The sequence below is a fragment of the Anabrus simplex genome, chromosome 1 (assembly GCF_040414725.1).
Source record: "Anabrus simplex isolate iqAnaSimp1 chromosome 1, ASM4041472v1, whole genome shotgun sequence".
Lineage (NCBI taxonomy): Eukaryota > Metazoa > Arthropoda > Insecta > Orthoptera > Tettigoniidae > Anabrus > Anabrus simplex.
Window position 1 is genome coordinate 513,539,485 of NC_090265.1, and position 18,851 is coordinate 513,558,335.

The following is an 18,851-nucleotide window of genomic DNA, read 5'->3' on the forward strand; positions in this document are numbered from 1 at the left end:
GTGCAACCCAATTAGCACCCATGACCCCACCAGGGTGTGGGAAAAGCTGGGAGAAGTGATGTTCAGTTTGGTGTAAATCAGAGCTAATTGTATCATTTTTTAAATTTCCATTAGATATACCTTGAAAAATAGAATAGGCATCTTGATAGAATGTGTGGTGTTGGTTTTACTATTGAGAAGTAAAAGATTTTGGAAGAAGCAGAGTTTCCTTTATGGATTGAAACTGAAGAGATGTTTGCAGATACAATTTAACATGTGTGGTGTTGGTTTCAGCTGAGAGCAATCTTAAGGGAGATCCGCTATCTTAAATTGCTGGAAAAAGAAGATCTGCCCGTGGAGGGAGAAGAATTATTTGCTCGAGCTGAGACTCTTCGAGACTGGGTGGGAAACCTCAATTTGACCATAGATTGGTATGTATTACAACATACACTACTTGTCTTGGAGACAAAATGTCTTCAAGCTACTCATGATGAACTCTATTACAGGTACAATCAAGTGCGTGAGGCAAGCCAGCCAGTGGAGTTTGACCTAGTCATAGAGGAAGTTGAGCAGATTGACACTCTGATAGCTGAAGTTCAGGAGAAATTGGATTGGAATTCTCCAGGTAAATACTATAGTCCCATTTAGAAAAGTTAGGCCACTGGTATAGAATGAGCAGTAAATTATATCTGACAAACTCTTGTAACCTCATCCCAGCATGCAGTTATTTGACAGAGTGTTTCACAATAACTATTCTTAATTTTCTGATGTAATAGAGGGCATGTAATCTTTTTGCCATAATGAAATAGTGTCAGGAAATTCTTCCATTTTGAGATTTAATAATGCAGAAGGAATGAAGGTTGGAAGAATCCTGGGGAGAAAAGTAACTTCTAAAATTAATTTTGATGGTAAATGATTGTATAATAATTGTAGATTTTGTATTACAAGCAAATTGACCCCTTAGGAACACGCTGCAAATTAATTTCTTTCTCTTCATGTGGAATTTAATACTTTCCATGCTTTCACTGGCCTGTTTCCATTGTTCTACTGTACATACTCTTCTGGTCTTCTTAGTTCTTCCTTTGACTTGAAACTCTTCAACATTTTTCACTGTATACCTAAATTTATTTCTGCCTAATATGTGGACCTCTGAGAATCTTAATCCATAATGTAGTGGTTTTCTTTTTCCAGAAGTAATCAAATATCTGTTTGGTAGGCCTACTTCCATTCGTTCTATACAAATATCCTAGAAATATGAGCCTCTTCATGGTCTCTGAAATTCTCTCAACCTTCTGGTAAACTTCTTTGTTGCTCTGTGACAGTGTCGGTTATTTTCTTATACTACTACTACTACTACTTGGCTGAATCATCAGCACTGAGGCCTTCTGTTCAGAGGGTCAGGGATTTTAATCACAGCTGATTCATTTTTTCTGGCTCAGGGATTGGGTGTTTGTGTTTGTCCCAACACTTTCTTCTTCATATTCAGAAAACAACCATCATAGAAACACACAGTAGTGATTACATCCCACCAAAGGGTTGAAGTAAAATGCTAAATGCTTTAACCATTAAAAATATCCTTCTTAACAAATGACTTGGAAACACCTATTCTCCGGACCACCCTTTTGAGCAGACTAAAGCGGAAGTGACGTCATTGTCTCGTCACACTCGCCGTGGTTGCCAAATGACCCGGCGTGCGATTCAAAGTTGTACTCCACCACTATAATACAGCACAGCTCACGGATTGAACCTCGAATGAATTTAAAATAATTAATACATTAACGTATGCGTGTTAGAATCCCATACAGTTTTTTAACGGCTTACAACTTTAAACAATTAATTTACTGAATTAGATTTTAAATCTGAAAACCTACAATCTGTTTTCCAGTCAATGGCCGGGTCAGGGATGGAATAAATGAAGCCCCATCTTGCGGCGAGGACAGGAATTGAGCCGGCTGCCGAAGCCTGTTTCACTCCTCTGGGGCAATGATTAATGACTGACAGATGAAATTAAATGATACTGGAGAGTGATGCTGGAATGAAAGATGACAGGGAAAACCGGAGTACCCGGAGAAAAACCTGTCTCGCCTCCGTTTTGCCCAGCACAAATCTCACATGGAGTGACCGGGATTTGAACCACGGAACCCAGCGTTGAGAGGCCGACGCGCTGCCACCTGAGCCATGGAGGCTTTCACAATTTTAATGTACTAAGTACAATTTCACAGTACAATTTCAATAAATTAGCTATTACAAATACATTTTTATAAAAATATTATTTTTCTTCTTCTTAATCTGTTTACCCTCCAGGGTTGGATTTTCCCTCGGACTCAGCGAGGGATCTCACCTCTACCGCCTCAAGGACAGTGTTCTGGAGTTTCAGACTTTGGGTCGGGGATACAACTGGGCAGAATGACCAGTACCTCTCCTGCTATGCTGAACAGGGGCCTTGTGGAGAGATGGGAAGATTGGATGGGACAGACAAGGAAGAGGGAAGGAAGCAGCCGTGGTCTTAAGTGAGGTACCATCTCGGCATTTGCCTGGAGGAGAAGTGGGAAACCACAGAAAACCACTTCGAGGATGGCTGAGCTGGGAATCGAACCCACCTTTACTCAGTTGACCTCCCGAGGCTGGGTGGACCCCGTTACAGCCCTCGTACCATTTTTGAATTTTGTGGCAGAGCCGGGAATCGAACCCGGACCTCCGGGGGTGGCAGCTAATCACGCTAACCACTACACCACAGAGGCGGACTATAAAAGTATTATGTCATATTATTATTATTATTATTATTATTATTATTATTATTATTATTATTATTATTATTATTATTATTATTATTATTATTATTATTATTATTATTATTATTATCATCAATATACAGTATGTATATATATATATAATATTTTATTATTTATTATTCACTATTATTATCTAAATATATGGCCTGATTACTGATTGAAATGAGTTGCTACTCACGAGCGATTTATGAAAAAGGGAGAGAAGTGAGGATTATATATGGGCCTACTCGTACTGGAATTAACTTGGAACTGACTGATGAAGTTGGGGATCCAGGCAAAAACCTGTCCCACCTCCGCTTTGTCCAGTACAATTTCAATAAATTAGTTATTACAAATATATTTTTATAAAAATATTATTACATATTATTATTATTATTATTATTATTATTATTATTATTATTATTATTATTATTATTATTATTATTATTATTATTATTATTATTATCATGCAGGAGGTTTCAGCGTTAGCTTACCTTGTGCTGCAGTAATTAATCTGTGTCACTATCGAGTGACTGCACACCCAAGTCAGAATCAGAACCGGGGTCAGCACACGAGGTAAACTAATCCCGTCGTCAATACTATTCGCTCGGAAATGCTTATAAACAGACAAAATCATATTTCTCTTGCCGGAAGTAAAAATCTTGCGTTTCTTCTTCAACTGATAACAGTCTGGTGAATTTTTGTTCGGATCCATCGCATAATAATATCCAATAACGAGTAAGAAGAAACCTACAAACGTACAAGAGACTACAAGAATTATGAATTAGCACACAATACGCACACGCACTGTTTTTGTAAAAGCGAAGCACACGTGTTCAGGACATCCACTGAGTGAGTAAGTATGGCAGCTCCGCATTGACTGCAACATTGCCAAAACTCGCTCTGAGTAGCGCACCCCTCTTGCCCCCTCACCTACCGTGTGACAACACCGAAGGCGCTGCCCCTGTCGCCCGCGCCATCCCCTGGTCTATACACTCACTTCCGCTTTAGTCTGCTCAAAAGGTGGTCCGGAGAATAGAGACAGAATTTTTTTTCTTACTCCATTTATCTCACGGTACACATCCTATTGATAAACAATAATTTTTTCACTTTAAGCAGTCATAAACTCCATCAAATTTCATAGCTTTCCCCAGTATTGGTGGAAATAATATCTACCAAGCCAATAAACAAAGAGTAGGTCATCTACAAGTTCCCGATACTGAAATAAGGATGTGAAAGTTTTCCAACACTCATGTCGATTGTATTGGATTCTAATAATCCAATGAACTTGAGGAAAGTGACAGGTCGGTAGATACAGAGTGGTTGTCAGCCCATAAATGGCCATGGCTGGTCCGTGGTCCAACAGGTCTGCATGGCTACCACCCCGCTCACCATCTCCTTCACCGTAACACATCTCCCGGTCTGAGAGACGGCTTTAGGGGAGGAATGAAAACATTTTAGTAGTAGTAGTAAGTGACACACACTTCGTCGACTACAGCGACAGCTTTTTACTACTGCCATAGCGTATCGAAGAGGAAGTGCGACATCTTCTCCGTTCGCCCGTAAGACAGCTCAAGAGGTTGGTGGGACACCCGCTTGGTGGCAGCACAGGCGATTGTGCTGTCAACAGAGACCCTTGGAAATTAGCACACGTTATATTCGCCTTCATTTATAGTAAGTTTTATTCATTATTGTTGCTGTCAGCGATGTTTCGACAGTTTGCATTATTAGTGTACTCACAATTGAGTGGTGTGAGAAGTGTTATGTTTTAAATACCTCGGTCTTTGTTGCTATTGTGCTATAAGGCAACGTATATCAGTGCGGGAGGAAACTACCACATCGTGCCCTTTTGTTTTGTACCCAGCTGCAGATCTGGATATGATTGATCGTCTTCCTCAGGTAGGCATTTTTTTAGGCCCTCAAAAGAGGGTGGTGTTTTACTGAAATGGGAGAAGGCTAGCCATAGAAAAGACTCATAACTGTTTCATGTGTGACATTCATTTTTGCGATGACATTCTAGTAAAAGTAGACTTGTTTACAGTGAATGGTGAAAGAGTAGAGATACCAAGACAGCGCTGGAAATTAAAACCAGAAGCATTTCCTCACATATTTCCTAATCTACCCAAGTATATTTCTAAGGCAGTTAAGAAACGCAACTCCCCCATAAATAGGTAATCCACAGAAAGAGATTTCTCTAATAAAAGCCCTGAACAGATCATAAATATCAGTGATAGTGATCAACCTGTATGCTCAGCAGTTGAAGGTAGCTCTAATGTCGCAGATGCTAGGAAAACAATTGCGCTATCAAAGAGAAGATTGAAGAATCAGAAACATAATTTCATTAGAACGCAGAATCAACTCAATGTCCCTAAAGATAAGATACATTTGCTTGAAAAAGACATTTCTAATATAAAATCAAAGAGAAATTTCACTCAGTCAAAACAGTTTGTTTCTCTTAGCAAAAAACAGAACCTTATAGTTGATACAGTGTTAAAGAAATGTCAAGCGAAAAGTAAAAAAGGAATGAGTTATAGTGATGGATTTCTTCTTAATGCACTTCTTTTAAAAATAAAGTCTCCCAATGGTTATCGGCACTGCTTAAATCATGACCTGCTGCCTTTGCCTTCTGAATCCCTCTTGAGAAATTTGGTGCAGGGCCTAAAATGTTCGTACGGTATAAATGAGCATGCTACTGCTGCCATAGCAGATTTTTTACTGGAAAGGAGGAACACGAACACTTAGGGATGTTGATATTTGACGAGGTAAAGTTACAAGAAATTCGCTTTAACTCGGAATCGTTGCAAGTGAATGGTTTTGTTGATTTGGGAAATTTACTGAAAATGAAAGCAAGGGTCAGTTGGAAAACCATGCTCTAGTTTTTATGTTTGTTCCTTTTCTATATAACTGGATACAACCAATAGCGATATATGCTAGCCGGAACGCCACCCCTGGTGATATAATTGCAAACATTCTCATTCAAGTCTTCATACAATTAGAGCAAGTAGGTGTCCGAATCATTGGTTTAGCATCAGATGGTAGCCTTTCGAATAAAAAGTTGTGGAAATGCTTAGGAATATCTGGTAACATAAAGAATCTGAAGTGTTGTATTTCCAATCCAGCTGACTCCAACAGAAAATTATAGACATTTTCAGACACGCCACATATATTTAAATGTGTAATAAATTATTTTCATGTCAAAGGGCAGGTTAATTATAATGGCAATATTGTTGATTATTCATTCTACAGGAAAGTTTATGAATGTGACGCGTCTCCTGAATATTCCGGATTGAAAGTTTGCTAAAAACTGGATCCTAATTTGTTTCAGCGAATGAATGTAAGACTGGCATTTCAACTATTCAGTAGATCATTCGCTAATGGTATAGCATTCTATCGGGGTATTAAAACGCAGGGTTTAGAAGACAGTAAACAAACAGAAATTTTCACAAGCAATTTAAACTGTCTGATTGACGCATTAAATTTGGCCATTCCCACTCAAGCACTGTATAAAGGATCACAGGCACATGAAACTTTAATTAAATGGGAGAATGTTCTCAGAGATACTCAAAATTCATTTGCTTTACAAAGGACACTGGAGTCTTTAAGATTTACAGTGGAAAGTACCTTAGAAGTGCCTGAATATTTGTGGGAACACAATTGTAGCTATGTTTTGACAGGAAAATTTAATCAAGATCCCCTAGAATGTCATTTCAGTATCCTGCGATCACTAAGTTGTGATGATCATCCATCCACTATTGACTTTCTACATTTACACACGTTGCAGTGTATTTACGTACCGACTAAACTTGCCTTATCGTCTGGTGCAAACTGTAAGTTCAGAGCTGAATCCCCATTGATGTCTCTTGTTAATCAAATGCGTATTCTTGCAAGAGAAATTGAAAGTAAAAATTGTGCAGTGAAGACACAAGCTGTAAATGAAATCAGGTAAAAAATTGTGAACATTGAAAATGACATTCAAATACCAGACTGGGGAAACAGTTTACCTGAGTCAAGTGGGCAGAATTATAGCAAAGAGTACTTAGTGTATCATTTAGCCGGATACATAGTGCGGAATATTTCAAAAGTGTTTCAGTGTGATTTATGTCGTCCTTTCTTTTTCGGCAAACTGACTGATAATGTGCCTGCTTCCCTAACACTAATTAAAGATTACGGCTCAATGCAAAGCACCACATATCTCACATATGCGTTGGAAAGTGTTTATAATGTGTTTTTGCGAGTGGAAAATGTTCTTGCGGAAAAGCTGTCGTGTATGGATATTTTTTGGGGGGTGATACTTTCTTCGAGTGCTTGGATAAATTAGATGTTATTAAAGTGAAGTCATCACAGTTGGGGTGCTGTGAAGATCATGTGCTGTGTTTGCTACTAAAACTCGTATTTCACTACTTGAAATATTGATTCTTCTTCCGCACGAAGGAGATAAGAAGGGAGCTGGTTACTTCGAAGGCAGCGAAATCATCCAGGAAATATTCCAAAGTGTCCAGCAGATGAAATCATTTTGAAACGTAAGTTGCATGCTTGAGTTTCTTAGTAGATTTTGAAGTAGTAGTCCGATAATGCCTTTGTTATCCTTGCGCTCAGTCATCACTGTGGATGGCAGTGACATCTGTGCGGCGGCCCACAGTAACTCGTAAAGATGTCGCACTTCCTCTTCGATTCGCTATGCTACTGCCTTTACATTCATCGATACCTACACACCAAAATCTAACATAGACATCTATAGTTGCTTAAAAATGTGTCTAGACAAGTGGACTGAGTGGTGCTTGAATTGAGGTTTCACCTCAGGACTTGTCCTACAAGTTCAGCAACATACTACTGTATCTTCTACTCGCAGCTCACTGAGAGGATTGTCAAGGTTTCTGCCTTTTCCACCAGAGGTCTCCATTGAATAGTGCAGAACAGCTAATTGAACTTCTTGGATTGTCATGTATAACTACACAGTTACCACCACCAGCAACATCCGCACCACCACTACATCAACTTCTGTTGCATCCACCGGTCTCAATTCCGCCACTGTAGCCTACCATGCTGCCATCATGTCCTCCTTCGCAGATCCCAACTACCAGGCAAAAAATTTCTACTGCGAGTTCCATCTCCAACGTGGCACGGCAGCAGCCTTCAGTATAAGAGGTCCGCCCCAACTACCCCTCCTGAAAATGCACAACAAATCCTGTCCATGGCAGTCAGTCCAATAGATACTCATCAGGTCAATTTTGATCACTCTCCAACCCTCTGCATGGAAACTGCACCTGAACAGCCTCTTCTTCCTACCAGTGAATCATTTCCAGTCTCAGGAGCCGACTGTCCTGTCAACAATTCACGCTCTTTCCAGACCCCACCAACTGGTACCCATGTCTATCTCCTTGAAAATCCAGCTCAGCAATTCTGCTGCTCTCGTAACATCCTTTCCACCCTCCTTCAGTTTAATATGTGCCGAGAAAGAAGTATAGTAGACATGTGGCCAACCACAAACGGTGTTGTCATGAAGTTGAATGGAGACTTCGCCGCCCAAAATCTCACTCTGTCCATCGGAACAGCATGACTTGGTTCCGCCGCTCCCTTCAAGCTTCTCTCGCACCTGGAGCTCAAGACTCAACCTCTGCTCCTAGACATAGCCTTTTCAGCTGTGTGGTGCGTGGTATAGATCCAACCATCACCGAGGAGGAAATCATAACTGAATTACACTCTGAAAGTACCCCAGCTTGTAAAGCCTTCCGCATACGGAACGCAGCAGACCCAACTTACATGGTGCGAATTCTACTATCTATCACCGCAGATGTCAACAGGATACTAGCTTCGGGTGTGTCTATCTAAGGCCGCCATTACAAAGTTTAACCTTCCCATGACCCCCGCCGCAACCTATTCACTGTGAAAGATGTTTGACATACAACCAGTGTCAAGTAAATGCAGGTATTGTCTACAAGAACATCCAACCTACAAGTACCGTAACACTGCGCAATTCCCTGTCTGCAACTGTAAAGCAGCACATCCAAACTATGCCCGCAGATGTAAAGCTCGTCCCGCCCCTCCTCCTGATAATCCCGAATTCGTCGCACCTATCTGCACAGTTGATTCACGTACCAGTCCTAGCCGCTCTCTTTTCTCCTCTCCTACCATCAAGGATTTAATCAGACTCGTCACTATAGCCCTCTACAGTATTCACCCCTACCATCGTCGTACAAGCTGCTGCAAACCAAACACTCAATGTCCACTTTCAGACTTCACATTCCGGCCTAAATACTTGCTTCTATTTCACCCCCTTAGAAACTCTTGTCTGAACCCTGTCGCTCACCCCCCCCCCCCCTTCAACCAATGATTTTTCTCTTTGGTCTTCATAAAAGTGTCCAGTCGACAAACGGAACAACGATGGAGGAAGAAAGCTGCAAATGTCACATCATCAGCAATCTACAATCACACTTCGTTTTCCAGAAGGATCATCCATCATCTTCTAACTACTACTTTGTATTACCATCGCCCTCTACTATGACTGCGCTAATACGCCTTCCCAATACAGCAATATGAGCGATATGCGCCTAGTTCCCATTTCTACCACCGAGCGCTGCATCGCTGGCATTGAAACACAATTGTTCATTACAGCACACGTTAAGTGCTTAGTATATTTCTGTTCAAATATATAGCCAATCACTCAAAAACATATTTGAATCACACCTTAATAAAGAAATTCAGTGAAGAACGTACCCCTCTGCAGCGGAAAAACCGTACAAAATAATGTTAACGGTAGGTAGTAAATACTGTACAAAATTATATTCGCACACTTTTCTGTTTAAGTGTTTCGCGTTCTCGCGTTCAAATCTTTCAAAGATCTCTGTTATTTATGTGGCTATGTTATTTAAGAATACAGGAATAGCACACTCACAAATAACTTCACTCAATAACTATGAATGTCCGATTTCAGGACAACTGAAATGAGGAAAATCACGCAACACAGGTAAATAGTCACTCATAGATGCAACAGGATTTTTATGCACAAATGGTTGTGCTTTTAATACAAAATCATGAATAACTTTTAAAATCCACAGTGTCAAATCAGATGGGTACTGCAGCCTGCTGTTTTAACCTCTTTTATAAATCAAGTCCATTAGCACTGTTGAACACCTTGGTCTTGTCAAAAGAATCAAGCATCTTGTCCGGCTGCAATGTTGCTACATTTGTGCTACTGACACGTATTTCGAACCAATTGTTTATTGATAACTTGTATTTGACAGTGGTACCTGCATTAAAAAGTTGTGCATATTTGTATACGAATGGTCTTTGAAATATTATAGAGCTGTTATTACTTCAGTCGCGAAAATATCTTTCGCGCGTAGCACATTCATTTTCTTAAACTTAGATGGCTCAATGTTTTTGCATGTAAGAAAAATGAACCTGTTTCACAGTTTTATTTGATTGCATCTGATACAGTTTCTTGATAAAATCATCCTTTATTACCTGGGAACCATCAAACACAGATTCATTTAGTAAAGAATTTCTTACTTTTCAGAATGTGCCATTTGCCGAAAGCAAGAAGAGGCATTTCACTATCAATAGGATAACAGATCTTTGGTTTAATGTGTTTTGAAGAAAACATTCTTCTTATCCTGCTGACATTAGTCTTATGTTTGTCACTCAGAATGCGCAAAACGAAAAAACCGCAAGCTTCGAATTCCTTTATTGTTTTGAGTATTAAAGTATGTAGCTCTGAATTTAAAGGCCTCTTAAACAAGAAAAATGCTGCTGTAACCTTTATTTTGTAGTCACAGCAGAAATTATAAAACAGAAAAGGTTATTGACTAGGGTAATTCGATTTCTACTTTCGCTTGCATGACAGTCATCTTGAGTAGCTTTTATTCGCTCAACATGGAATGAAGCGTCTTACTGTTGAAAGAAGGTGTCAATTTTCTTGTCATATAACATCTGCTGTTCGATGGACTACCAACAATCACAGCCTCTGTTCTTCATTTAGGCATTGACTTTCTGCTAAGAGGCATTCCTTTACTAAGAGTGTTATTCCAGTCTCGCAGTTTATATCTCCTACGTAGTGTGAAAGTGTGGATTTATTCGGTGTGGCAAACATATTGTTTTGATGATCTTGAATTGAAATTCGGTGAGAAATTCTGTTTTGAAGTAATATTTAGCCATTTATGACGTTGTTACTCGTTGAAAGTAAATTCATGAAACGAAATCCCACTTGCCGATCTGCTTTTCATCTTACATTAAGGCACACAGTAGTAAACAATATTATGTACATAAACATTAAAACGGTTCAGGAACAACGAAACAAGCCAAATAAGATAAACACAGGCTGAAATTACACCAGCAATATTAGCAATGATCACTGAGCGTGTCTCGTCAAGCAGACTAATGCCAGCTTCTCAGCGCACCAAGCGCCTGAACTTGTAACTACACCGTGTTCGCTCATTTACATGTGTGACTGGGCGAATGAGAAGGTGTATTAGCGCAGTCATAGTAGAGGGCGATGGTATTACTTACTTCTTCATATCATGTTATGTATTTTTTCCTTCCTTCAAATCAGAATATATGCTTACCTTATGTACAAGCACTCACACTTCAGACCAGCAAAAGAAAACACCACCCAACCTTTGGCAGTTAAAATGCACTAGTAAAGCAACCTTAGCCAAGATGCCGCTCCCCTTCCATATCCACCTAAAATTCCTCAACCCTACTTTACCCACCTTCTTCCTCCCGTGCAACTCCCTTAATCCCCCATCTCTCCTGGCCAGAGAGAGGGCATTACCCTCTATGTGGCCTGCTCCCCTCCCCCCTTCAGGGAGGGGAATGAAAACTTTTGAACAAACGAAAGTGAATCCTAGGTGGATGCAGAGTGGGTCTCAGCCTACAAGCGGCCACAGCTCATCCGTGGTCTAACAGCTCTACACTCCAACCGGCCAACTGAGCAGAGGAGGTGTGGTCATGGCTCTACCATGGATCTATGCCTCTGCATTTGGGAGACAGGACAGGGCTGGACCTCATGGCTGGCCCCAACCATCGGCTCTCCTGAGAATTGTTTTCCGTAGTTTTCCATTCTTCTGCACTAAGGCAAATGCCAGGACAGTTCCTAGCGTAAGCCATGGCCGTCATGCCCGTCACCTTCTTCTTGCATCTCCTTCACTGTAACAAACTTCCCGACCTGAGAGACAGTGTTACCATCTAAGAGGCTCGCCTCCCCTTTCAGGGGAGAAATGAAAACATTTTAGTAGTAGTAGTAAAAGTGAATGGTGAGTTGATGCAGAGTGGGTCTCAGCCCACAGGTGGCCATGGCTGGTCCGTGGTCATACAGCTCTGCACTCCAACTGGCCAACTGAACAGAGGAGGGGAGGCCGTGGCTCTACGCCTCTCTATTTGGGAGACGGAGTGGGGCTGTCCCCACCATTGGCTGTCCGAAGATTGGTTTTGCATAGTTTTCCATTCTCCTGCACTCCTAGTATAGGCCACTGCCGCCAACCCTCATGTTCATGCCCTTTGTGGCCCTTGGTTTTCTTTGGCGCATACCTTCAGTTTTCTAAGTGTTGGATCCCTTCCATTTTTTCTCTGTGATTAATTTTATATTGAGGATGGTTGCCTACTTGTTCTTCCTCGTAAAACAATCACCACCACCACCATCTCTCACTTTCTCTGCACGTCATTTCCGATACAAATCTCCTGGCCTGAAGGACAGCATCACCATTTATGAGGCCTGCCTCCCTCTTCAGGAAGGAATGAAAACATTTAGCAGTAGAAGTAAAGTGAATCCAAACCACAGACCAGCCACCTCCATAAGAAGAGACTGTAGTGAGGTGAAGCCTTATCCCTAATCCTCCCCTCCCCCTCCCAAAGTACACCCCCCTCCAATAATCGTTATCAACGGATAACAGTTATGTGCTCAGACAACCTGTGGGCTCTCCTCATCATTAACCTCATACTCACCATCATCATCATCATCATCATCATCCTAAACCATCTCCAGTTTCCCGGGTGTAGTATATGAGCCTCCTCCATCTCATCCTGTCCTTGTACCATTCTTCCTCCACCAATTTGTCCCAATCATGACCTCTCAGCAGTACATCGCTCTTAACTAAATCTATCCATTTCCTTCTTGGCCTTCCCACGGGTCGTCTTCCTTCTACCTTTCTGTCAAATTCCTTCCTTGCAGTTCTGTTTACTGGCATCCTCTTCATGTGACCAAACCACTTCAGTCTTGATATCTGAATCTTATTGAGGAGAGAATCATCTATTCCTACTTCTTCTCTAATTTTCTCATTCCTAATCTTGTCTTTCCTGGTTTTCTGGATCATAGTGCGTAGGAATTTCATTTCAGCTGCCTGAAGTTTGGAATGATCTCTATTGGTCAGTGTTGTGGTTTCGAGACTGTATGTAAGAATTGGTGTATAATAGGACTTGTACAATGTCATTTTTGTTTTCATGGGTATTTGCTCATCCCACAGGAGGTGTCTTACCTGGTGGTAAAATTGTGTTGCCTTATTGATTCGATTGTTCACCTCATGTTTTGCTAGGTTGTCATTTGATATAACGCTACCCAGGTATTTGAAAACTGGAATGCTGTCCAGTTGAGCTTCATTTAACATGACTATTGGTTCTGCTCCTTCCCCATACACTTTCATCACCACCGTCTTGGTCTTGCTGATTCTCTTACCATTTATTATTTCATCTTCTCCATATTCAATGTAGTTTTTAAATTCATAATCACATCATTTATCACTGCATATGTACAGTATATATAATTCAAATTTCAAAGGTAGTTAGTAAACCACAGTGTTCACTTAAGTTCAGACCATCTATTTATTGTTATTTGTAATTGTTCCAATTCACATCCACATTTGTAATAGTGTACTCAGCATTCAGATGTAACTCTGTGGTAACAAGCATCATAAAGACTATAGAAAAGAAAATATAAGTTAATGAATAAAATGGGAACATAGTTTACCCATTATCCAATATAGACTTTCCTTCTCTTAATCTCTTGGAGCGCCTGTAGGTAGTGTTAAATGTGAGCTGTTCATTGATGTCTATCTGCTGCTTGCTTCCATGTGAAACGGAGGCGGAGGGGTTGGATGACGTAAGAGTGAGAGGGACTTGTGGCGTGAGAACATGGAAAGGGGATTGGGGCTGTTTGTTACTTAGCGCGGCATACTTCTTTGAATATATCGCAGAAATGGAAGAGATTACAGAATAAAAAGGTACGTTAGCCTTCTCTGTTGCTTCATTCAAATTATGTTCAGGATGACTTTTAATACTTGAAGGTCTTGTTCAATAGTGGTAAAAGCTGTGATCAGAATCTACCATCTGTTGCCTCATTGTTGAAAATCTATGGTGTCTCATGGCATTGTAAACCTTAAAATCAGCAAGGCAAGTGGAGAAGACTCTATAACATTATAAGTGATGAAATTCAATTTTCATGTTCTATATTGATTATAATGATCAAAAGAAAAAGAATCTTTATGTCCACCAATTTAATACATATCATTTAATAATCAGGTAGATTATTTTACATCATTCCTCTTTCAAACAAAGAATACACCCACGGTATCCCCTGCCTGCCGTAAGAGGCGACTAAAAAGGTAACACCCCCTGCGGCTGGGGGACGCAGATGTAGAATACACCCCCGGTATCCCCTGCCTGTCGTAAGTGGCGATTGAAAGGAGTGACCTAGGCACGGACATGGATTGCGGTTTGGTATTATGTGTTGGACCCCTGTGGATGGGAGGGGCTGAATACATTCACAGGTAATCCCTGCCTGTAGTAGAAGGTGAATAAAAGGGTCATGTGGCCAACGGTTCCCTATTTTTTATTTTTATATTTGGAGGGTTAGTTGTAGACTGATTCAAAATTGTTGATGTGTGTGCTGCTTGGAGATGGGCTTCTTACATGTGCAATTATGCCTGAAAGCCCGCTTGTGATCACCCAGAAATCTTGCGGGTGGGAGCGCCATGTACTTATGTAGTAGTATCTGCCTGACAACACAGGTCCCTGAACAGCCGAATGCCAGAAGGAGATATTGTTACTTTTTTTAAAAAAAATTCTCTATATTTATTACTCTGTACATGCTATGGGGTATATGCCATTGCAGGTGATTGGAGGAAGGAAATCCTGACTGCTCCATGAAACTAATTCAAGTGTGTTTTTGAGAGTGAGGCCATTGTTACAGAAGTGTTAACATCTTTTTCTATGCGAGAAATAAAGCAGCAATTAGGAGAGGCATATTGGTTTCCCATGCTAATTGATGCTTCAAAATCCTGGACATGTGAAATATTTCCCATTTTTTAAGTTTTATTGACTATACAGCAGTTTTGGAATGAAACTGTTGGATCTACAATCACAGCTAGGATAAACCTCAGACATTGTGGTAAAATACTTACGTAAAGTCTTCTTCTTCTCTTCCTGAAAGTTTTCTCCTTATGCAGGTCGTTCAGCTTAAGTGAAGTACTAGTTGAAAATGTTCTCACCACAAGTAAGGTTATTGCTTTCTGTGGTGATAACAAACAGCAATTTTGGTGGAGATGAAAGAAAAGGACAAAACAACACATTCGGTTCAGAAAATTAACACTAGAAAAAAAAAAAATTTTAACTACCTAGAACGATGGCAGTGTTCACTTTGACTGCAGTAGGGAAAAGTAAAATACACATTACACAGAACCAAAACAACTTGTTTGCAGTATTGATTAGGTTTCATCATATTTTTAAACTGTTATGTCAGTTCCTTTACTAAATTCTTCCAGTTGATTTTTATGACATATGCAACATTTTACTATACTTTACAACTACACATTTTGTAAATATAGAAGTACAATACTTGTTGTACAGAACCCAAACATTATGTTTACAGTATTTCTTAGGTTTAATCATATATTCAGTATCATTTCAGTTCCCCTACTACATTTTACCAGTTGCATTTTACAGTTTACCCATCATTTTAGAACACTTTACAACTACATAACATGATTTATTTGTATTTTAGGACAAAAACATAGTTTATGACATCTGTTATTGTTTATCATTATCAATCATACACTTTCTGCAAGCACGTCAGTTACTGCTTGATTTACCAGTACCGTAACACATTTCTTGCAATACATCTTGACATTTTCCACAGGTGGGCTTGTCACAGGATGAGCAGAAATCTGGTGTTTTGTTATGGCAGAATGAGCACTGGTGATGTTTTTTTACTAGTGGTCTCTGTACCACAAGGAGGGTTGCTGGTTGCCTCTTGGACAAACAGTGTGGCGATCTTAGTTCATTCACGAGGTTCAAAATAAAGCATCTTCAAGAAATTTCCAAAAATTGCATGGGTGAAATAGAATCCAGGCATTTATAGCTGCAAAATCCACATTCACTCCACACTTTGTAGCGTTGTAAGATATCACATTTATCAGATGTTTTATGTCATTGTGAGATATTTCAACTTGTTTGTGTATGGTACTCAGGATACAAATATTTTTTCTTGGTTTGCACCGGTAAACAGTAAGAGATTTTTGTCCATTGACCAATAATATCCTTGACGAGATGCGTTCTCCACTTGTGTCTTTGCAAACTGGTGGAAGTTCTTGGCTCGTACCAACGAAAAATGTGCCTTTGATCAGCAGGGAGTCTGCAGGCTTCTGTGATCTAAGGAAATTGTCAGTAATGACATTTCTCCCCTTATAAAGAAACAGTTCCATGAGCTTCAGGACCACATGCTCACAAAGTTGAGTGCTGCTGTTCTTTTCTTCATCTTTCCCCAAGTATATAAAACCATTCAAGAAGTATTTGGTTTCAAGGTCTACAGCCAACCACAATTTCGATCCTATCTTATCAGGCTAATTTGCCATGTATTAAATGAATTTAAGTGCTTTACATGGTAGTAGTTGTTCATCATCTGTGATGAGTTTTCAACAAAAGGTAACCACAGCTCAGAAGCTAGGGCAAATTTCTTGTAGATAAGCCAAGTTGAACGCGTTGTTTTTCTGTCAGAATGGAGGAACCTAAGAATGGTTTCAGCAAATACTGGAGGTCCCCATTCCTTTGACCACATGTCATTCACATCTAATGAAGAATAATGCATTGCTCCCCTTGCGAACACTAAAGCAATGAATACTTCAAGTTTTACCAAAGAAATGTCCCATGAATCTGACCACAGTTGTCTGTGAGCTTCTTCAATGGTGCACTTTTGAAACGTGCTTCAACATGGATTCTGAAAACAATAGATGCCACGATGAAGCCTCATTGTCTCCAATATGTCTTCTTGCGTATGGAATAGGTCCTTTCTTATCTATCATCCATGACATCTACCTCTGAATCAGGGACGAATGTGGTAGAAGAAATAAATAGAAGCTAATAAATTAAGATGTAACTAAAGACACAGGATAGGATAGGACAGAGCTGAAGAATGGAAAGAAAGTATGTGGAGAAAACCAGAGGATGATAATGATGTGACCGGGCGAGTTGAACGTGCGGTTAGAGGCGCGTGGCTGTGAGCTTGCATCCGGGAGATAGTGGGTTCAAATCCCACTGTCGGTAGCCCTGAAGATGGTTTTCCATGGTTTCCCATTTTCATACCAGGCAAATGCTGGGGCTGTACCTTAATTAAGGCCATGGCCGCTTCATTCCCATTCCTAGGCCTTTCCTATCTCATCGTCGCCATAAGACCTATCTGTGTTAGTGCGATGTAAAGAAAAAAAACAACAACTTAATCCATCCCGTTTCCCTGAATGTACTTCCCTGTATTGTTCTCGATGCAATTTTATTTGTGTAAATAAATATCACATGTGATACATCCTCTTCTTGATTGTAAAACAATTTTATTGTTACCGAGTCTATTCCTTGCAACACACAATTCCCACCCAGTTTGCTTAATGACTACACAACGATACACAATTATACACAACATTACAATACTATTAAGGTAAATACACTGAAGCAAATTACTGTTGATTCTGTCAAGTACAGATATCAACAAGCCCTCACACTGATAATTCATTTTACCATCACAGAGTCGATTCTGACAAGTACAGTCATTAATAAGTCCACACACAGATTATTCACTTTACCATCACAAGGCAAGACTGACTACCCTCTCAGTCAAGTCGATTCTGACAAGTTTAGATATGAATCATATCCTCAGCTCACTGTAACACTCACTGTAACCCACACTCTCACTGGCTTCTCGGCCTGTCAGCTCGATATATATACCGTTCGACAAACAGTCTAGAAATATCGACTTCTGGAAATGTTCTTGCAACACTCTAAATGGAACACATCCGAACATACAAGGAACAATAGATTGACCGGCCTCTTGATTGGAGTAGATCAAACACGAATGTTCAATTACAGTTTACAAACACACATTGAGAAATCTACAACATTCGTAAAGCTTCTACATGTATCTCGATAAAAAACATTACAGTAAGTTTCCAGAATCCTGCATGTTTATCAGAATGATAATGGATTATACCCAATATACAAATATTACAGAGTTTTCTACAGTTTTCAACTACACATATTATGAGGTTAGACGTATTCACAATACACATTTGAGGTTATACAAATTTACAGTACATATTTACAGGGTATAGTCGTATTTAGCATTTAATCAAGTATAATTAAAATTACTAACATAATAATTAAATGATTTACAGGGGTTAAATTAGGTGTAGGATGGCATACATACAGCACCTGTAACTGTTCTAAACAAACCCCGTCTTATTTCTACCATTGCAGTTCAAGTGAAGCCCATCCGAACATAGATTCTTGTGTCCTACCCACCCATTAGGATCTACAAATCTAACTTCTAGTTTCCCACATATCCCTTCCATTTTTCTCTGAGATTAGTTTTATATAGAGGATGGTTGTCTAGTTGTACTTCCTCTTAAAACAATAATCACCATCACCACCCTTCCACACACCCATTCCATAGTCTCATTTATGTCCCTGATCACCCTCCAGTTGGTATTCCTCCAACACAGTGTATCCCACTGATAACAACTTCCTTAAACTGGTTCCATGGCACATCCTAGTACCTATTCCTGCTTGTGTTATGTTGTTGGTACCAGTGTGGAAAATTACCACCTTTTCCTTAACTTCTGCCTTAACCTA

The 18,851-nt window shown here is 39.9% G+C and overlaps 1 protein-coding gene across 1 annotated transcript in view; it reads left to right on the forward strand.

Annotated features, from left to right (window-relative positions):
- The window catches only part of LOC136875368 (dynein beta chain, ciliary), a 782,313-nt gene that overhangs the window by 180,558 nt on the left and 582,904 nt on the right, over positions 1 to 18,851 (forward strand). Inside the window, exons 13-14 of the mRNA XM_067148948.2 lie at positions 274 to 410; positions 486 to 604. Of these exons, the coding sequence (XP_067005049.2) occupies positions 274 to 410; positions 486 to 604 (256 nt within the window). The remainder of the gene's footprint in view (positions 1 to 273; positions 411 to 485; positions 605 to 18,851) is intronic.